General features: G+C 31.5%; 2 protein-coding genes across 2 annotated transcripts; both read left to right on the forward strand.

Annotated features, from left to right (window-relative positions):
* The first annotated feature begins 348 nt into the window (after nt 1–348).
* Nucleotides 349–6,695, forward strand: LOC108333922 (uncharacterized). The gene is made up of 7 exons (XM_017569431.2): nt 349–633; nt 720–853; nt 1,720–1,809; nt 2,847–2,899; nt 3,849–3,951; nt 5,098–5,202; nt 6,143–6,695. Exons 1-7 carry the CDS (start codon nt 408–410, stop codon nt 6,164–6,166), a joined length of 735 nt encoding a protein of 244 aa, XP_017424920.1. The 5' UTR covers nt 349–407; the 3' UTR covers nt 6,167–6,695.
* A 9,651-nt stretch (nt 6,696–16,346) lies between these two features.
* LOC108334111 (beta-galactosidase 1) lies at nt 16,347–22,385 on the forward strand. Its single transcript, XM_017569759.1, has 19 exons — nt 16,347–16,741; nt 16,859–16,954; nt 17,073–17,185; nt 17,268–17,334; nt 17,448–17,540; nt 17,693–17,836; nt 18,035–18,123; nt 18,235–18,340; nt 18,425–18,512; nt 18,946–19,064; nt 19,163–19,327; nt 19,598–19,776; nt 19,902–20,011; nt 20,359–20,468; nt 20,611–20,721; nt 20,796–20,906; nt 21,101–21,306; nt 21,387–21,717; nt 21,829–22,385. The coding sequence occupies exons 1-19, from the start codon at nt 16,571–16,573 to the stop codon at nt 21,937–21,939; spliced, it is 2,520 nt and encodes an 839-aa protein (XP_017425248.1). The 5' UTR covers nt 16,347–16,570; the 3' UTR covers nt 21,940–22,385.
* Nucleotides 22,386–23,288: the final 903 nt, after the last annotated feature.

A 23,288-nucleotide genomic window follows, 5' to 3' on the forward strand; every position in this document is an offset into this window, starting at 1 on the left:
TTAAAAAGTAGAATAAAATTGGAAAACAAAATATATAAAAATAAATAAATATATTTACGTTGTTACTCATACGATAAAATTTTATTATTTTTATATGAGATAAGGTTTTATTATTTTATCCTTTTACTAAAAAAAATATTGATAATGATGGATAATAATTATTTTTTATATTTTTATATTGTATTGTTTATTTATACCATTATACTATTTATACCATCAGAAACTGATTTTGAATAAAAACTTATTTTTATCTCCATTTTATCCTTATGAACAAATAAATCTTCATATGGACAAAAAAAAAATTAACACACACCAGGGGGTTTGAACAGCGAAGGGGGTGCCAATAGCAAACCCCGATGTAGAAATATCAACAGCGTGAGTTGAAGGTGAATTTGAGTTGTGCCACCATGGAAACTCTGTTATCTCTGTCATCTTTATCTTCTTCCCTGAAATTTGCAGTGCGAGCTTCGTGGGACACGCAACAGAGACTCCCTTACAACCCCAACGCTCCCAGAAAGCTTAAGAAGAACATCGTTTCCACTCCCACTCCTTCTTCCGCTGCACCGATTACTCGGAAGAGGGACCAATACATTTCTGATCTTCTCAAGCGCGCGACTCCTCTCCCCACTATAGGTATTTCTGTCCTTCTTTCTTCCTCCTTTCTGCTACCAGTTATCTTTAATTTCCATGTTTCATAGTAATCATATACATATTTGCAGCTCATGTAGAAGAAGAGCAAGACGAAACTTATCTGGGATATGAGAAATGGCTGCCAACTCCACCAAAAGTGGTGAAGCCTCGATCTGTGTTTAACGCTGCTACTCTGGCTTACATCGGCGATTGCATATACGAGGTCTGTTTTGGTGCTTATCTTTAGTAGCTTATTCGCTCCAAATTTCATTCTCTGTGTTTTTGGAAAACTATATTTATGACTGCCTGAAAAGTAAAGAATAAATTCTGTTAAGGATTTACTATTAGAACACAAATGGGCTTTGCCACTTGAAGTTTGAGCTCGGTATGTTTTTTAGCACTCTGTTTTTGGATTTCCCTATCGATCAAATGAGCATTTTCCTCAAGGAAGTTGGTCTTTTTGAGTACTAGCCATGAGGTCGTGCCTAATGCCAAAGTTATGCAAGCACTGTTTAACATCGATGATATGCAATAGCCAGAGCAAGGTTTTAAATTGTGGTCCACAACTGCAAATTCAGCTGCATCAACTGCATTTTCCTGCAGCTTCCCACAATGTCATTGATTGCAACATAAAACAATGACCACATCCACAATTTAAAACCATGGCTATAAGTAATTTTTCTTGTGTATTGTTAAGCGGCAACAACTAAGACTGAATGTGCTTTCTGGACTAAAAGGGAAACCTGACAAATTTGAATTTGACTACTTTGATGAAATGCAGAGTTAATTAAAATATGAATGAACTATGCATTAAAAATACGGTATCTGGTCAAGTATTGAATTCGTTACCCACAAAATTTTGGTTGCCAAGCACAAGTGTTTTAATAAGACTACAAATCTATTATAATTTTAATTTTTTGATGGAAACTATAAATTGCCATCCACTATGCAATTGAACACAGTCAATAGACTTGCCTAGTTCATATTATAAGATTTATGTATTAAAATTCTTACCATTCTTATGTTTTTAGAACTTCCAGATATCTTATTCAGTGAAATTCTTACAATTCTTATGTTTGGAACATGCAGCTATACGCTCGTAGGCACTTTTTGTTTCCTCCCCTAAGTATTGAAGAATACAATGTTCGGGTTATGGCAGTTGTGCGTTGTGAGGCTCAAGTATATTTTCTTTCCTTACTGCTTATTTTATCTTTATGTATCATATATGCAATGGAAGTAGATAAGTAACATGCTAAATCTTGAATAATAGTACCTTTTATGGGCATATATTTTTTCCATTATTCTTTTTTTTTTCTTTCTAATCTATAAATCTGTCAGACTTTATTTTCACCTAATTGAGGGTTAGGAATTATTTATGTACTTTTTCTAGCTTGATCTACTGTTATAGACATATAGATCTTTCTGTTTTGAATAATGTTATACTTTATTCCTTTCTCAATTTTCGGTACTATTCACGATTTCTCTGCAAATACTGATATAGCTTTACATGCATATAGGATTTGCTCCATACATAGTGTTAAGCTGTACAAAGTAAATCCTTTCATCACCAGAAGTAAATCATGAACCATGATAATGAGATATGATTTAAGTAGCAGAAAATAATAGAGTTCAATTCAAGGAGGGAACATAAGAAGTTCACTAAGGTGGCGTTTGGCCCAACTTTTTCATAACTTGAAAGTACTTTAAAGTTAAACATAAGACTTAAAATAAGAGCTTTGTTTTTAAAGTTAAATTTGTTTGGTAATTCTATAATTTTTAAGCTTGTAAGTTACTTTTTGTTAATTTTCTTCTGTAATATGTTCTTGGATATTAGTATTTGAAACAAAGAAGGAAAAGGAGAAAGAGCAACCACATGCTCCTAAAACTAGTTTTTGTCTTAAAAATTCTGTGTTTTTCAGAGTTTTCTTAAATAATATGGGTCAACACTACTGAAATTTTTGTTATAAAATCATGTGCTTAACACTTTTTCCTCTGGTTTGAAAACTTCAGAAACTATTCTCCCAAGGCTGAATTTGTTGAATGAGTTTTTTTCATTGTTAGAATTACATATCTTAGTTGTCATTGCAAGTGTTTTAATTTTTGGTACAGATGGGCGGTGATGTCCTCAAATTTTATTGATTGTTACTAATGAATTAAAATGTGATTCTAATCGAATTATAGCATATACTAAACTGTTTATGGATTCTTCATTCCAGGATGCATTGCTGCAGAAACTTCTTGAAAGTAACTTCTTATCAGATCAGGAGAGGTTAGAATATGTTACTTTTAGGTCTCAATGGTGTCTCTGTTAGTTACGAATTTGAATTTTCTACTGTGTCTCTCTATAACATCAGTGTATTTTAAGTGCTCAGTAGAGGATAGCACCAAAAAAACCAGTAGAGAATCTGGACTCCTCTATTACAGTGGTGGTTAATAAAGACCTCCGTTACAAAATAAAATGCCCTTAAAATTAATTGATATGGAAATAATTATTCTGTTATCTCAATTACTAATGGAATCCCTTTAATTTATACAACTATTGCATCAAATATTGAACAAACCACGATACACGTATTGGTTCATTTTTGTAGCCGTTTTAGCACATTGCTTTATAAATGTTTTGGCATGCTTCAAACTTGAAGTCATTTGGACACTTCAGTACTGGTTTTGGTATAGAACTGAAATTTTCCACAAAAGGATTGCATCCTTGTTTAGTACAAAGCTATATTCTGGTTTGTCACCAGACGGATCTACACCCATGAGCCTTAGTTTAAATAGCATGAGTCCAAATAATACTGCTATTGAATCATAAAAACTCATTTCACAGATTCTACTATTTCCTATAAAGTCTATCTTGAGGTCCTGGAACTCAGATCTTTGTAAAAAAATAAAAACGAAGAAAAAAAAAAACTGGTTTGGGTAGCTTTAGATCAAATTTATGTTCTAAATTTGAGATTATATCTAGATTTAACATTTCAGTCTGTCTCATGGTTTGTACATGGTGATGATTGGATGGAACCATTGTGATGATGGAGCCAATAGACAGTAAACATTGCAAAAAAGGAAAGAAGGAAAAGAAACTGACTTTCAATTATGCTAATGTAGTGCTGGTTCAATACAGGATTGATTACACTCCCAGCATGATAGGAATTGGCAGATCTTGGTAAATCTGTTAAGTTTTTTGTTTTGGCTATGGCTTTTAATGATCTTTATTGCAGGGATGTTCTTCGATGGGGAAAAAACATAGTTTCCAGCAAAACTAAGACCAAAAAACGTGCTGGTACAGCTGTGTATAGCAGAGCATCTTCACTAGAAACATTAGTCAGTGCCTTCAAACTATGAATTTTCTCTTCTTTTGATATAAATCTTGCACAAAATGGCTATCTGATTCTTGAGAATCTCCTTTATATATTTGTTTAACTCTAAAATGGTGATGACAACTGTAACATGATAATTTGCTGCGATTACTATTAAAACACACACACACACAGATAGATATATATAAAATTAAAAATCTTCCCTATTCTGGATACATTTTTTGTTTTAATCCACCATGGAAAAATCTTTCATTTTAGTCCTTTTATGAAACATGCTTACAGATTGGTTCTTACTGTTTGTCAGTGTTAAATTTGGTTCCTATGTTTGACATTATTTTCTCAGTCTACAAAAAATATTATATCATACTTTATTTTGGGGCCTACATTTAAAAAAATTTAAAGTTTGGTCGCTACACTTGACATAGAAGGAGTGGATGACAGCTTTTTAGAAAAGAGGGAGTACATGAAGAACTGTGATATTTGGAGGGTCCAAAAAGATCGAAGTAAAAGTTTGGTCCTCCATTCCTCTGAGACATGTAAACTTCTAATTAACCAAGTGAATGGAAGACTAACAAAGAAACTATATAGGAAATGTAAAAAGTATGATTATGAAGACTGAATTATAACTTTTTAAAAATGGGAGTCCAAATGAGAAAATATGGTATTTCAAAAGAACTAAAACCACATTTAAGCCTGAAAGTAATTCTTTTGAGAACAACAAATCTTAATCATATAATCATATGTGGACTGTTGTGATTGATTTTAGTCAAATTTGATTGTGACCATTAATGTATGATTCTATGCTAAAGATTTGTATTTCAAACTGAAACGGCTATCATTTTTTTAGCGCTTATGCATGTATTTCCAGGCTGCAGCCTTACTCTTTGAAACAAAGCTTATATGAAATATTAGCATGATTGTTTTATTTGTACAATTTATGTAGCGCAGTCAACTGTTAAGGATAAGGGCTAGTTGCCACATTAATGCTTTGAGATTTCTTCTTGCATGTGCGTTGCTACATATCCATCTACTGTTATTGTTCGTTTGTAATCGAAAATCAGAGTATTTAATAAGAATAATCTGAAACAAGTTATTTCCTATAATTTGAAAGTTGTTTCCAGCCTGTTCTCTGACACAGACATTGAACTAGGTTGGTTATCTGTATTTGACAAATGTGAATCGCTTGGAAAAGCTAATGCTAGAGTTGGGATTCTCAGTTGACTCTTCAGAGACTCTGAATATTGAAGAAATAATAGTAAGTTTCATGCATCCACTCCCGCATGCTATTATTTTTCTCGTTTAATCTCTGCTTTCCCAGTTGAAATTTGGTAGAAACCAACTCTATTATCGCATAAAACTGGAATTAACCAAGAAACGACAGAAACTGGCATTTGAAATATACATAAAAAAAACGATTGGTATTTTGGGATGTTTGACTTCTTGTTGACTAACCAAATCTTTATGCACACAGTCATGAACTGGTTTTCCTGCTACTTGCTACCAGATTGTTCAACGTGATAGGACATGGGAAGGAATTAATAATACTATGTTGTAGCAAGATGTTGTATAATGCATCATTATAATACATATATAGCATACATGGGCAATAAAGAGATTTATGAGATTTTTTAGAGAGCATCAAAAGGGTGGCCAAAGGGGACACTTTGGCCTTTTTTATGGTGGGCCAACAACACGACGAGCTAAGAGCTCTGGTCTACCCCACTAGAGAACACAAGCCCACCAGTGTTTTTTTTTTTAATATATAACTTAACCATGTAATATTTTTAATATTTCTAATTATAAAAGGAAAAGATTACTACATTTGCATTTAAATCAATTCATAAGTGATAATGATTTTAAATTACAATACTATTATATCTTTTAAAAAACACATAATGCAAAAAAAAATCTTTAAATTATTTGTCATTTTAATTTTAATTATAAAATTGGGCGTGGGTCTGGCCCACTTGCCCTTGCTAGGCATCAATAGGATGTTTCAAACAAGGTTATTGTTTTTTTGCATTTGTTGAACAACATATCTAACTAATTCAGGCAACTCTTTCTTGTTGTTCTTATGTAGTAGGCTTGAACATTGATCATTCATGATGTTGCCTCTATCTGTCGAGTGTTGGCAAACATATGGTATTCTGTTCTTGTATAGGTTGCTGATAATTGCCTTTCTTTTCCTCTTCTAGGCAGATGAATTGAACAACAGATGAATATGATCTTCAGACAATCTTCCACATGAGCAGGCAAAACAACTTCTGAAGATTTTGTTCGTATGTATTCATCTACAAAACATATATGACTTCCTCTTTTTACTTTGGCGGGAGATGCTGTATCACAACCACATTCCAACAGCATATCTTTCTGTGCCATATAGGTCAGATCAGAAGCCTCTAAGATCCTTTATAACAGTATTTATGGTGAACAAAGGTTGTGGCACCATAGTTTGCTGGCAATTTATCCTTTTTCAAATGGGTTCAATCAGAAGAAGGAAGTAATGCAGCGAAACTTTTGGTTCAGTGTGGTAGATTTCTGTTAGGGTTAGCAAATTTTGCTCGAATTTAGTTTAGTTGGTAGGTTCATATGTGAATTCAATTAGTAGAATACCAAAGACGTGAGACCAATGCATCACTTGTACTATTATTACTTTGGAATTATTACCTCTACTAGTCTTTCATCTACTCCGCAGTTAACTAAATCTATTAAATATACTCTTGAAATTATTAAAGTTTCAATTTCTATCCTCTTTTCATCTAATTAATTAAAGCATTTTCCATAGTTACAATATTTGTGGACAATTAGTGCAAAAGATAATTTGGAGGAACCTTTTAAAAAATGTAAACAAATGTGATAAATTTACGAACACACACTACAAGAATTGAGTATCACATCATTGAGTGTGTAATCAAAATTAAGACGGTTTTTTTTTTAAAAAAAAAAAGATAATATAATATTTAAAATTAGATGTGTAAAAATCTATCCAAGAAGGAAAATGTGACATAGGTAATGGATAAAGCGAGTAGATATGAAAATTAACAGAGGGTGTGAGTGTTATCATCTGATGCTGTATATGTATGAGTGTTCATTTGGATGAAGAAGGCCAACCAGATAACACTTCATGCTAAATACATGACATTCCCATCACCTTAAAAGATGAAACATGGTTTCCAAATCATATTAAGGTTTTGAAACAACACTTACCTTAATCTTATTAAACCAACTCAATAAAATTAAGTTTGACTTCTTTTATATATTATAATTTTATTCTACTGCATCATCATTATCACTCTCATCCATTTCTCTTCATTGATCAAGATTTTCTATACTTCTAATACACTCATATTTAGCTTCAAGTGTCCTAACCCACAATGAACACTCTACCCTCATAATTTTCCTCCTCCACATGCCAAGAAGGTCCTTATTAAGCCACCAAGTTGTGTTGGTCGACAGACTTGGTCCCACTTAACCAAATTCAAAAATTTTACCTTCTCTCCACCTCACCGAAACTGCCTTTGCAATCTTACTTGTTTTACATTATACTCTCGCCTCAATAAAATTAATACACTTTGTACATAGTGAAGCTGACACTGTGCAGCATCATTATCACATTAAGAGACGAATGCTCTTTTACTTTTTCGTAAAAATGCAATTGCAGAATTTGTTTTCTTTTATAGGGTGGTCCAGAGGTTGATAAGGACATACTTGGCCAACGCTATCCTCATGCACAGTTTTGTGTGGTTAATTGAACATTTGGTTCATTGAGTCAGTAACTGACAACATTTAGAAAAAAAAATGTGCCTTATTTAGAAGAAGATGTGGTTGGTCCCATATCAACATGAGTAAGAGGAAAAGAACAAGTTGCTTATTGAGTTTTCCATAAGTAGTTCGTTTGGCCAGGAACTTCAAAACTTCTATAGTATTCTGACACAATTGTTGAACCAAAAATGCAAGTATTATGTCAACTGAATATAATACAGTCAAACATTTTGGTTTCAGACAGACATAACAAAAAAGTAACATAAAGATTTCAACTAGTACATGATGTTCTCGGGCCAAGTTCCTTATGCTCTTGAAGTACACAACTTCTCTTTCACAAACCATAAATAGGTTTGGTATACATGTACATAACGAGTCATGACAGCAATGATAAAAAGAATAAGATAAGGTTGATGTCATATTCTTGAGTATGTTCAATATGTATGATCATTAAAATTAAAATTATTAAAAATTACAATAACTTGGCTTTCTTTAAAAAGTTTGTTTAACAGTGACTAAAGGGTGGTTGATGAGAATAGAGACCCTTGATACTCTTCACAATCCAGCCAAATTTGATGATTCTGATAATATTGTGTTACTATAATTAAATACCTACCAACAAATTATCCAAAAATAAGCATTGACATTGATGCAGTGACTAAAAAGGAATTGCTTGCTTTGTAGCTTTCGACAACAGAAAGTCAAATTGTCTTAGAAAACTCATCACATCTACCACCCCAACAACACTTCATAAGAAACTAAAAAGAGAAAACCAAAAAAGTGATTGCTTTTGCTTTGAAATTTCAATCAAATGAATAATGATAATTGCAGAGGCAGCACCATGATCTCTATCCTAATTATATATTTTGAAAAGCAAAACACATGCATGCTCAAACTTTAAAATAAACGTAGTGCGCGAGAGAAAAGCACGATAGACACTTTTCAACTAAAAAGAAATCCCTTACACAATCTTGCTGTTCTATTACTTAATAAATGCAAACCGCCAATGTGACGCCATTAATTAGGTTCTGATGCTTTCATAAAATAACCTGGCAATATCAATGATTCAGACTTACATCTCTAGAAATTTAAATACCCTTTTGAATCTGTTAGTATAGTTTGTATAGTGTCAGAGAATTAAGTATAAGAGCATTGCAGTTTGACATGATCCTTACACATTTTATCCTACATTGTATAGTGTGAATTGTTATCATGTGTCCCAGTGATGCACTTTTTGGACCCACACATTGAAGTAACCACATGTGGTTTTGTACTAAGTATTGGGTCCAAACATCAAATCCAGTGGCTAAGGATGGTGACTGGGAGAGCAGCAATGCCACCACAGAATGTATGTGGCAAGCTCATCTTTTTGAGATACCTTCTCATGATTTTGGAATCCATGTTAATGTTAAGAATTTAAGTGAGTCTAAATTCCATATTGAGTAAAAATAAGAAAATGGAGCATTAAATAAAGATGAAGGTTTATAAATTTACTTTCTTTAAGATTTTGAGTTGAGAGTGATATCAATTTCTTATGTGGTTAGACTCTATTTCTCTGATAGATTTACTTTTTTAAAGTTTTGAGTCAAGAGTAATACCAATCTTTTATGTAATTCAGCTTTGTCTTTTTAATAAACTTAATGTTTTAAGGTTTCAGATTGAAAATAATATTTTATGTGATTAAACTTAAACTTACGTGATTAAACTCAGGTCTTATTTGGTTTATCTCCTACATATTAAGTGGCTAAGGATCCACCACATAATGTATGTGGCAAGCTCATCCTTTTTGAGATAGCTTCCCATGATTTTGGGATGTGCATGGCTTCCTCACCTTCTATCTCAAACCATTTTTGTCTTTGCCAACACTTAATGCAACACTATTCCTATGGATTCCATGACGTCTCTGCATATTCTGCTTATGTGTCATTCTCATCCTTTTCTGCCCTCATTTTTTTCATCCCTTCAAATAAGTACAGTCTTCACATTACCTTTGTCTATTCAACATAGATAACATTTTCATATTTTTATTAACCTAACCTAAACATCGGATAAGTATGTATACCATGATGTTGTGTAAACTTATAAAAAAAGTTACACATGCCCAGTTAAGTAATTAATTGCAGATGTGAAAATAACTAATTTGGTTTATCTCTGCATAAACATTCTAAAGAGAAATTAAATGTTGAAGAGTTTTTTTTTTTTTTTTTTTTTGTAATTTAGAATTTGGTATCCTTGGTTTTGAATTTTCAAACAAGTGTTTAGGTACAACTTCTATTGGAAGACCATAGAGTAGATAATGGAACAGAGGTAAGTAAGTTGAAGCCGTTGAAGTTTGATAAAATCCAAATAAAAGAAATAATGGGCCATAGGTAATGGCCCATAGGGACCATATGCTTCCCTGTAATTTTTTTTATGAGTGCTTAAATGCAACAAAAACAATGTGTAAATGTAAATATGAGTGAAAAATATTAAAAGGAAAGTTTAATTTAAAAAAAATAGAAAAGGATGTTAGTCTTGAAATTTAAAATTATAGACTTGGATTATTATAAAAACTCTTTTTAGTTTACTCGGGCCTTCTTTAAAATACATTCAATTTCATTTAAATATTTTCAGTCCAATTTACACTAACCGAGTCATGATTATCATGTAATAACTTTAATATTTTCTTTTGAAATTATTATAATTTAAATTTTCCACCTGGGAAGCAAATAATTTTAAAATCATTTTACTTTTAAGTAATCGCATCTTTTTGTTCCAATATGTATTTTATGAGTTTTTAAACTAAAATTAATATTTTCTCCAATCAATTATTCGACTAAAGAATGATAATATATTATTATTTTAAACAATATTTAAAATTTTCAACTTGTACATATTTTATTTTAATAATGAAATAAATTTCAATTAATTTTAAATTTTAAATCAAATACTTGAATTTCTATATTAATAATAAAATAGTAACTTTTTGAATAACTGTTTTAACACGTGACATGAATTAATTAATACCTATGAAATGTGCATAATAATCTGCCAGTTATTCTAAATGCACGGAGTTTAATGGCGATCGAGCATCATAAATTATAAATTAATTTCACGTTTATATTGAATTATTGCATTTTCTTAAAATTAGTTTTATATTTGAATATATTTTCATCATCCAAATTTCTGTTACAATTGAAAATTAGCATCTTAATTAGTTATATTTTTTCTCAATTTATTAAGATAAAAAAATAGAATATAAAGGGCAGGATATATTATTATTATTTAGGGATAGGACATAACATAGGGTTTCGTACTTTCTTTCTTTATTCCTTTTTTATAATCTTGTATTGAGATGCAGGAAAGACTGGACCGATTACATTGGGGATTTAAAAGAAAAATAAATTAGAAACAAATTAAAGTGTTAACCATCAAATAAATATTTTTTGTTTAGACTTCCAAATTCTCGTGGAAAATAATATTATTACCTATTAATGTTATGCGAAAGTAGTTGCTTAAATATAATAAATTTTACATATTTTATTTTTAGTATAATAAAAAAAAATGGTAGTTTATATTCATTTTTATTTTTTTTTTAAATTATATAAATAATTGAATACGAAATTGATTTTTTTATTATCACATATATTTATTTAAAAATATTAATATGTATTTTTTTGTAAATTTAAAGTTTTTATAATTCTCCTGAAATTAACTATATATTAATATTAATTTTTATTTTAATAATTATTAAAAATCAAACACTTATTCAATTACTTAAATATTAAAAAAGTTTAAACAAAATTAAAATTTTTATAGTAAAACTGTAATTTTTTATATTATTAAAAACAAAACAAATCAATATTTATTGTGCTAAATTAACTATTTAATTTATTATCATATAATAAAAAAGATTATATAAAATAAATTGATATTCTTTTAATTATTGTTATACAGTTGGAAATGATTGAAAATGTTATATAAGATTTATTTAAACCGGTAAGATTAACAGGACATTGGAATTAATTATAAAATAAGTGAATGCAATTAAATTAGACACAGTGAGCACATGTGGTTTTGGATGTAGGCAATTGGTGATTGGTCATAGTGTACTATATAATTGACTTATTGTTGGACAAAAGATTGTGGTGAGTTTATAAATGTGATGAATAGAGGCATTACATTAATGTAGGGTTTGTGGTTGAAATAGAATATATTAGCTGGCTTTGTGTTAGCTTCCAATAAATGGTATTGTTGGTCATAAAAAGTAAGGGCAAAAGGCCAAATTTGGGTCCATGTGTCCTTAGAAGTCAAATAAATAGATCACAGCTATCACCAACTACTCCATAGTAAGTGATTAGGGTATCTTCGTCTCAAAGACTTCACTTCCATAGCCACTGTCTCACTCCTACCCTAACAACCCCACATTATTGCCTCTCAAATGTGTTTGTGGTTAATTCTCATCAAACTATCCAAACAAACAAAGTCATAATATCTTAATGATTTATCTTTAATAATTAATTTTATATAATACAACCATTCGGTCCATCAGTTATGAATTGAACGGTTAATATACTTACAATCTCACTTAAACCGGTCGATTGATTTAGTTAACAAGAATCATTACAATAATATTAAATTAGAATCATCACCGTTTTAATCATAATTAAGTTTGTATTAATTAAAAGTTGAATCCAAAATCTATAAATATAGTTTTGATATTCAAATAATTAATTACATTTATTAGATATTTATTGTTAACTTATCAAATAAATACAAACTTTAATATTAAAGTAGTTTTAGTAAGTAACTCTCCATTTCAACCAAACAATACCAAAAATAGACTCCCGTTCAACCAAACAATAACAAAATTAGATTAAAAGTAAAACTTTAACCTAAATTTAAAAATTGAAGATTTTAAAAAAATAGACTTAATCTCAATTTCATAAACTCATCTTGACACTTAACTAATAAATCACTTTTGAATAAAAATATTCAATAAAAAAAATTTACAGATATAAATTTTATTTTACAAATAATTTTATTCTATTACAATTTTCTAACACCAGTAGAGATTCAATACTAAAAGTTTCTGTTTCTATTTAGCAATTAAAGAAAATAAAATAAGAAGCTCGTTCGTTAAAATATTTGAAAATTTGAAGTTAATATACAAATATCTGATAAAAATTATCGACACTCACCTTTTAACGCTTCAATCCTTTTATCACTTTCTTTAGTAGTTAAAAAACTTATATTCAGATTATCAATAAATTTATACTCTTAAAATAAAAAATGTAACCAACAGGTAACTATTTCTCCACTAACTTTCCTTTTTTCCGTTTGCTATTTTTCATGAAATGTCTAATTGTTACATATTTCGTTTTGTTAACCCAAGTAGATATAGAACATGTTCTTGAAAAGTGATTATAGTGATTGTATATGCTAAAAAATTTAAAAATTTAGTATGTAAAATAACATCGTTACTTAAAAAACCCAAATAAAAAAATTATCCATTTAATATACACATTTTATACTTTTATTTATTTTTAATTATATTTTGAAATTAAAATATATATATATATATAAGGGTTTGCTAACGCGCGTACACCTGTTTTTCAGTTGGTAAATGTGTATCGGGTTTTAGTAGACAAAAGTACCCTTATATATATTCTAAGTTTTAAGGTTAAGGGTATTTTAATAATTTTCATTCTCAAAACTAAAAAAAAGAAACCCCAAAACCCTTACTCAGCTCTCTCATTCCTCTCAATCCTTAGATTAAAGAGTTGAGTCATTGACATATTCAACTTCAGACAAATGTTCATTCAAGATCTCTTCAATTTCACCGTCTTCACTAATCTCTCTAATTTCATCATCTGCATATCTTGAATCAACATTTCTAAAAAAACCGTTTTCACTAATCTCTCTAATTTCATCATCTGCATATGTTGAATCATCATCTCTAAAAAAACCCTCCAGGCCAATTACCAAATCCTTCGGATGTCATTATGCTTGTGAAAATTAGATTAAATTATATACGACACAAATTGTAAAATGAAAACTCATTATAAAATCATTTTTTGTAAGAAATTGTTTAACAAGAAGTGTTTTTGATTTTTTCCACGCCAATTACCAATTCCTTTGATGTCATTGTGCTTGTGAAAATTAGACAAAATTAGATAAGACAAAAATTATAAAATGAAAACTCATTATAAAATTATTTTTTGTAATAAATTGTTTAACAACGAGTATTTCTGATTTTTTTTCTGATCAATTACTAATTCCTTTATGCCATTGAAAATTAGATAAGACAAAAATTATAAAATGAAAATTTATTATAAAATCATTTTTTGTAAGATTGTTTAAGTGCTAGTGTTTCTGATTTTTTTCCAGTTACATAGGCATGACAGAGAAAATGTTGGAGTAGGAGAGATGAAAGAGGAAGGGTGGAGAGGAATGAGGGAGGTGAACAAGGGTTTGGAGTTTCTTTTTTAGTTTTAAGAATGAAAATTATTAAAATACCCTTAACCTTAAAACTTAAGGTCGATGATATATATAAAAGGTATTTTTTGTCTACTAAAACTCGATACACATTGCTAAAATATATCAACTGAAAAACAGACATATATATATATATATATATATATATATATATATATATATATATATATATATATATAAACAACACAACATACACTCACGTATTCAAACACCGTAATATTTTACATTCCACCAACTAATTGTTATTTATATAACTAGCACTATTAATTTTATTTTCTAAAATAATACGGAGGGAGACGGTGACTCTTTGCCCGAGTAATAGTAAAAATGATATCTTAAATATTGCTTGCAAAAAAATAACAAAAAGCAATTACTTAAATGTAAAAATAATAGCTCTACTTTGACTTGAAAACAAGTTTAAAAGAAAAGAAAAATTCATCCTATTTACTTATGGCTGTTTAAAAAAATTGTATATAAAATACAGATAAAAATTATGATTTTTCAATCAACCAAAAAATTCATTAAGATTATATGATTTTAAGTATTTCATATGTTTTAATGAATTGAATCTTGGCACTTTTTCTGAAATATTGTTAGTTTAATTAGATATAATTATTTTGATAATGTTTATTTTTTATTAAATCCAGTAAGTTTTTTTTTTTTTATTTATAAAGTAAACTATTTAGAAATTCAACGAAACACACACCATATGTTATTAATTTTGATGCTTGGAACTTTTGTGTTTCACTTTCACATATATTTGCCTTCACCACAAAGGCAGTGTCCTCCTACACAATACATATTTTAAGTGCTTTTTGATTAATTAGTGTGTTTCTCTATTATTTTATTCTCAAAATGTTGTTAAAATCAATTATTATATATTCAATACGTGTGTTTAAATAAAAAGAAAAAAATATTTAAATTATATTTTATTTTAATTTCTAAACTATGTAAAACTATCGAATAAGATAAAGATACTTCAGATTCAAACAAAACTTAGCCAAATTTCTTTTGGGAAAATTTATATATTGAGTTATAAATTACACACATATAGTGAATTTTGTGTTATTTTTGTTCTTCATTTCCAATGTTTTTTGAAAAAAAAAACTAATTTGAAAATAAAAACAAAATAAAAGTACATTTATTAACTTAAGATAAAGAAAACAAACCTAACACGTGCAAATTATTAGTGCGGTGAACATAGGAGGGCGGAGAAATAATTAGCAAGTGCCGTTAAAAAAGTAATAATTAAAAAGTTTGTAAATAATTTTAAGCTCATCTAACCCCATTATTAAAAAGTATGTCTACCTCAATATTTGTTTGTGATGATTACATTTCAATTATATTTACTTATTTTAAAAAATAGTTGTTATTAAACGATTAAAATAACTAATTAATAATCCTGGGAAACAAAAATCACTAGCATTTCGGGGAGAAACATGAAAGAACAATTGGATAAAAGGGAAAACTAAAGACATATCAAAATAGATAATTGTAATTTGGAGAAAAATAATATTTTTAAATAAATAATTTTGTATAGTTGACATTAAAATACAATCCCAAGAAATTCACGAGGAAGGTCGGCATTAAAAATTAACCCTGATTTTTTATATAAAATCTCATTAAAACACAGTGATATAGAAAGACATATAAATTTTGTCTAAATTAAATTAAAATAAAGTAGTGGCGTCACGAGAATCGGAGGCGCGTGGGAAAGAAGCAAGTAGAACAAAAAACATACGACAGAAAATAGGAACCGACCAGAATGGGATTGGCTGGGGAATCTTTCACCTTGTCGCAAAAAAGAAAGTGGTAACTAAAATCTGGTTTTGGGGCAACTTGCTTCTTACTACCCCAAACACGCCTTTAATTCCAATTCCCATATCTTCGATAAATATTCCACTACATCGAATAAATTACAGAGATTATTATTATTATTAAGGGGGCGGAAAAGGCAAGAAAAAAATAAAAGGTAGAACAAAGAAAAAAGGGATTGGTTCAAGCTTAGGTCCGAGTCAGGTGTGCGTAAGAAAGAGTGGTGGGTCCCAAAGCTCACTCAAGTGGGTCCCACTATCTCTCCAAATCCAACCAGTTCACTGCTCAACTCAACCCTTTAAAAGCAGAACCTCCATTTCGTACCAAAAAACATCTTCAAATTAAAGTCACAGAGAAGATTGTAATGTAACTAATATTTTATGCAAAGTTGCAGCCTCAGTTATTTTAATTATTTTATTCTGATCATCATTTTTCAAAAAGGAAAGTGAGGAATAACAATAATAAGGGAGAGAGAGAGAAAGGAAGGGAACCAAAGCCACCAAAGCCACTTCCTAGTTACTTCCCTCTGTGGGCTTAGAATAGAATAACCAGTAGCATCAAGGTGAATCATGGTGATGTGCTTCAAGCTCGTAATGTGGAGCCTGGTGCTGCTTCTTGTTTGTTCTCTCATTGGTTCTGCTGAGGCCTCAGTGTCGTATGACTCAAAGGCTATCACCATTAATGGCCAGAGAAGGATCCTCATTTCTGGATCCATTCATTACCCAAGGAGCACCCCTGAGGTATTGTTACTCTCAAATGTGCTTCAGGGTCCTCATATTTTCTTCTTTTCCTCAAATGGGTGGCTTAAAGTTTCTCCCTTTTTGCGTTTTTAACTTGTGGGGTTCCTTTGTTTTCAGATGTGGCCAGATCTTATTCAGAGGGCCAAGGAGGGAGGGTTGGATGTGATTCAGACTTATGTTTTCTGGAATGGGCACGAGCCTTCACCTGGCAAGGTAACTCAAAGTACTAAATAGTGGCTTCTAGTTTTTCTTTCTTGCATTGCTTGGATACTAAACGGTTAGTATGTGAATTATGGAATAATCAATGCTGTTGCTTTCTTGATTGCTGCAGTATTATTTTGAGGGGAACTATGACCTGGTGAAGTTCATAAAGCTGGTGCAGCAAGCGGGCCTTTATGTTCATCTCAGGATTGGTCCTTATGTCTGTGCTGAGTGGAACTTTGGGTAGTGAACGTGTTCGTTGCAGAAACTTTGGTGCCTCTCAAATTAGAAATGTCTTAACAGGTTTCTTTTGATTGGTTTTCAGGGGTTTCCCTGTTTGGCTAAAGTACATTCCAGGAATCAGCTTCAGAACAGACAATGAACCTTTTAAGGTTAGATTCGAACCTTCCTTCATCCTTAAGAATTGGTAAATCTTCTCAATTTTTTCTTTTTCACTGTGAGTACCTTCTAATTACTTTTTGTTTTTGGCGCTGCTATACTAAAGAATCAAATGCAAAAATTTACCACGAAGATTGTTGATTTGATGAAAGCGGAGAGGTTATACGAGTTTCAGGGAGGTCCTATAATTATGTCACAGGTAGAAAAAAATATGCTGGTAGTGATCTACTCTATCGAATCCCTTGCTTTAAATTGTATTGTATATGTTATATGTTATATTTTATTTAGTGATTAGTTTTTCATTCCTTGACTAGAGTGGAAATGTGTACTAAGACTGTTATCTTTGTACAGATTGAAAATGAATATGGACCTGTAGAGTATGAAATTGGTGCTGCGGGTAAATCTTATACTAATTGGGCAGCAGAGATGGCTATGGGACTTGGTACTGGGGTTCCATGGATCATGTGCAAGCAGGATGATACTCCTGATCCTCTTGTAAGTTTAGCTGAAATGTATTTTGTGAGAAAATGTTTTTATCTTGTGTAGACTCGTTTCTCTACTGTCCATAACTCTCTTTCCTGGGAGGGAATACTAGACAGGGTCATATTTGAAACTTCAATTTTTCTGTTCTTGGTGTTTTCCTTTATGCCTCCAAGTATTCAACTTCTAATCTCAAATAAAAATGTTTCCCAGATTAACACTTGCAATGGCTTCTACTGTGATTATTTCTCTCCAAATAAGGCTTACAAGCCAAAGATGTGGACAGAAGCTTGGACTGGCTGGTATTTGGTGCCTTGTTTCTAATTTTTTTAGTTTCCATGAGAATAAGAAACATTCTAGCTAGATACATTGCATGATTATTCAATCACTCTATTCCTCTTTTATGCTTGCAGGTTTACAGAGTTTGGAGGTCCAGTTCCTCATCGACCTGCTGAAGACTTAGCATTTTCAGTTGCAAGGTTTCTACAGAAAGGAGGATCATTTGTAAACTATTACATGGTAACTTCATTATTTATTGATTCTGATGTGTTTGCTCACCCCTTTTAAATGTTCATCTAAGTGCTTTTATTTTGTTCCTTTCAGTATCATGGGGGAACAAACTTCGGTCGAACTGCTGGTGGTCCCTTTATTGCAACAAGCTATGATTATGATGCACCACTTGATGAATATGGTAAGCGCAGAGGATTCAAAATACCTGATATGACCAATAAGTACTGATATTATAATATATTTTTTCCGCTTTTTATGTAGGACCTACAGGGAATAAATATCAAAATATAATTTAGAAACCTCCTTTGTTCCTTAATTTTGTGAGGCATAACAAATTAGAACATGGCTGCTGTTCCTTTAATGTTATCCAAATATCCAAAGCAATTGTCTGTATTGTTAGTCCTGTGAATAATGAATGTGATTGGTACAATTTATTGTATTGGTTCTTGTTAATGTGTTGCTATGAAAATGAAAATCTGATACATGTAATTGACAGTTGAGCCTGTACTACATCTGTGGGTTGGTCCTTTTCCTTAGAGATGTACTGTACTTGAAGAGCTTCAAATATTTGACAGTATATGTTTATTCTCATTTTTGTGTTTTCCCCTGTGCAGGATTGCTCAGGCAACCAAAGTGGGGTCATCTGAAGGATTTACACAGAGCAATAAAAATGTGTGAACCAGCTTTAGTATCAGGAGATCCTACTGTAACAAATATTGGAAACTATCAAGAGGTATAGCTTGATTCTGTGATGCGAGAAGAGAGTTATCAATCCTGTATAAAATGCTTTATAGCATGACTGAATTTCTATATTTCATCCTTAATGTCCAGGCTCATGTGTTTAAAGCAAAGACAGGAGCTTGTGCTGCATTCCTTGCAAACTATAACCCAAAATCTTATGCAACAGTTGCCTTTGGAAGTATGCATTACAACTTGCCTCCTTGGTCTATAAGCATTCTTCCTGACTGCAAGCACACTATTTATAACACTGCAAGGGTGAGAAAAAGGAAAAATATTTACTTCAGTAGATTAACTATGATATCTGCAATTTGCAATGAAGATTGGGGTACATAAGATTTTGGCCAAGCACATGTAGCTGAGAGGATTTAGTAACCTTTTGTATTCTGTTATTGTTTTACCTGAAAATATGCTTTTTAGTTTTCTGAAAACTAACATATGTGAAAGGAAAAGAAAAAAAATGAGATTTTTCTAAATTTTTAAGTGGTAAATTTCAGCCAAAATAAAAATTCAAAAATATTTGTACAGGTTGGTTCTCAGAGTGCCCAGATGAAGATGACTGGTGTTCCTGATCATGGCGGACTCTCTTGGCTATCATTCAATGAAGAAACTACTACTACTGAGGATAGTTCCTTCACCATGACTGGCCTGTTAGAGCAGTTAAATACAACAAGAGATTTATCTGACTACTTGTGGTACTCTACAGAGTGAGTGATACAAGTCTGCATTCTGCTTCAATTTTTTTTAATCTTTGGTTAGAGCGCAATTGATAAATCTTATTATCTATTTTGTTTTTCCACATCTTATTCTTGCCTTGCTTCTGTTTTTCTAGTGTTGTGCTTGATTCCAGAGAAGGGTTTCTGACAAACGGAAAGGATCCTATTCTTACTGTGTTTTCTGCTGGCCATGCTTTGCATGTTTTTATAAATGGTCAACTATCAGGTGAGGAGCATAATGTGATGGCCTAAAAATTTCAGCATTACTTAATTCACACAAACAAGAATTGTTTCAGCTATCTGCCTTATCTTTTCTAAGTATCTTCCAAGAGGAAAAAGTGGCAACTCTTTAAAAATAGTTACTGTATGCTTTTGAGGGTTCAATAAATTAGAACATTGCATGGAAACAGTGCTAGAATCTTGGTTTCGTTGAGTAATTTACCCCGTGCTTGGAATGAAGAGGCATAGATCTAGTTCTCTTAGGACCTTTCTTTTTCAGAACAGTTTAATTACACCATTTTACATTGGAAGTTAATAGTTGTCCAGTATTGACCCTATTTTCCTTTTGATCAGGAACTTCATATGGAAGCTTAGAATTCCCTAAACTGACATTTAGTCAAGGAGTGAAGCTCAGAGCCGGTGTTAACAAGATCTCTCTTCTAAGTGTTGCAGTTGGACTCCCGGTTCGCTCTCCTCTCTCTCTCTCTCTCACACACACACACACACAAAATAGATATTGTCAGATGCACCCTTGCAAGTCACACTAAGCAGATTTTTCAGTATCATCAACTGTGGATTATGATCATGACTATATTTGACATGCAGAATGTTGGACCTCATTTTGAAACATGGAATGCCGGTGTTCTTGGCCCAATATCATTAAGTGGTCTCAATGAAGGGAGAAGGGACTTGTCTTGGCAGAAATGGTCTTACAAGGTTCTTTCTCAAACAGTCACCACGCTTTTATCTTGATTTTGCTTGAAGTTGATCTAACTGTGTATATTGTTTAGGTTGGTCTTAAAGGTGAAACCTTGAGTCTCCATTCTCTCAGTGGAAGTTCCTCAGTGGAGTGGATTGAGGGATCTTTATTTTCTAGAAGTCAGCCTTTGACTTGGTACAAAGTGAGTAATATATGACGAGACATCTGTAACCTTTGGGCTGCACTTGCACTTATTAGAATATCTTGAAAACATCTCATTACACTACTATCATATCTATGATTCTATAAGAATATTTTAGAGTATATCAACAAAATTTCAACAAACTTGTTGGGAGGCTGGTCTTTAAGGAACAATCTTTTTGAATATTGTTACAGACAACTTTCGATGCACCGGCTGGCACTGCACCATTGGCTTTAGACATGGGGAGCATGGGAAAGGGTCAAGTGTGGTTAAATGGACAGAATCTTGGCCGCTACTGGCCTGCTTATAAGGCTTCTGGTACCTGTGATTATTGTGACTATGCTGGAACTTACAATGAGAATAAATGCAGAAGCAACTGTGGCGAGGCCTCTCAAAGATGGTCAGTGAGAAATATATATAACATGCTCTCAAGTTCTGTGTAATGCTGATGACAAACTAATCACTGGTGGGTAATTGCAGGTATCATGTTCCTCAGTCATGGCTAAAGCCCACAGGAAATTTATTGGTTGTGTTTGAAGAGCTAGGTGGAGATCCCAACGGAATCTTTTTGGTTAGAAGGGATATAGATAGTGTGTGTGCTGATATTTATGAGTGGCAGCCTAACCTTATAAGCTATCAGATGCAAGTTGCTGGCAAACCACCTGTGAGACCAAAAGTTCATTTATCATGTAGCCCTGGACAGAAAATCTCATCCATCAAATTTGCCAGCTTTGGTACTCCACTGGGTTCTTGTGGAAACTTCCATGAAGGAAGCTGTCATGCTCACAAGTCTTATGATGCATTTCAAAGGGTATTGCCTTCTGCTTTCTCTCTTTTGGAATGTTAGTCAAATAATCCATTTATGATCTTGGTGTTATTGTTACTTGGTTGGTTCATTTAAAGGATAACTGTGTTGTTGCAGAATTGTGTTGGACAAAACTGGTGTGCAGTAACGGTGTCTCCTGAAAATTTTGGAGGAGATCCATGTCCAAATGTCATGAAGAAACTCTCAGTGGAAGCTATTTGTTCCTGATCATTTTTAACCTCATATAAAAGGATCAAGATTAAACTCTTCAGATTGATTTTTTCCCACTATTCTATACAGGTTTTTTGGGTCAACCAAAGTCTACACTTCTGAATTGTGATCACAACAAGCATTATTAATTTGGCTTTACCAAGGTGAAGTTGCAGAAAACACAACACACCATGTGGTTGAAAGCCTGCAAATATTGCTGAGATGATTATGGACATGTGTATATATACTTGTATGTTATACAGAGGTGAAAGGTGAAGATTTTCTTTCTACACGATGACACGAAACTGATTGATTCCATGTGCTAGTGTTTTAGACTTTTAGTGTGGAAGCCTCTTGCTTCCTGTAATATTATTTGTCCACTGTAATCTGCATCCGTTTAGTTTCTTTTTCCTGTAAGAAACTTTCTAAACACATCAAATTCAGTCATTTTGATTTCCTTGTTACTTGTCTTGTGTGGCTTTTGGTTTCTTCCTTATCCTTGTTCTGAGTTCTGATGGACCTCATGAGACCATATTGATTCTATATAGGGAAATCATACATTTGGGAATCAAAGCATGAGTATAAATTTCATCGGATAGAAAAGAGAAAGTAGAGTATTATATAAATGTGAAAGATCTATTAATTTATAATATTGAATAGAGAGTGATATTAATTTTTTTGGGTTCATATCTCAAAATATGAATGAACGATTAATGTTGATAAAACATTATTTATATTAATATATATATAAAAATGACAATAATATATATAAATGTATTTGTTAAATTAATCACCCTCGTGTTATCTGAACTTATTATTGATTGTCAAATGTCTAATGTGCTTATCTTTAATTTATGAAGTGGAAGATAAGATAATATTTTCAAAGAGAATGCAAAGTGTCAAAGGAGAAGTTTGGAATATTGTTGCTTTCTATTGAATGATTCTGTTCTGTTACAAATGCACGCATGGAACACGGACTTTTTTTTTCTTTGGGGGACCATGTTATTTGAATTCAAGTCAACTAAAGTTTTTTTTTTTTTTTTACAAAATTAAGTTTTTAATTCATAACATGATTATACATTTAAATTTTGAATTCAAAGTTTCTAATTAGATTAGAAAGTTCTATCATAAATTGATTTAGGTGCTTTTATAGTAACACATTGTAACACTTACAATCACTAAATGAGAGGAGAAAATAATTATGATAACTGACTAATATGCATAATTGTTGACTAAGTATACCGAATTAAATAAGAAATTAAATCAGTAATAAATAATTATATTCAACATCTTGTTTCCTTAAATAATTCCTATAGTCAAGATGCTCTGTCTTGTTTCCAATCTTAAGTTGCCACCTGCGTCACAAA

This window comes from Vigna angularis, chromosome 11, assembly GCF_016808095.1.
Source record: "Vigna angularis cultivar LongXiaoDou No.4 chromosome 11, ASM1680809v1, whole genome shotgun sequence".
Taxonomy (NCBI): domain Eukaryota; kingdom Viridiplantae; phylum Streptophyta; class Magnoliopsida; order Fabales; family Fabaceae; genus Vigna; species Vigna angularis.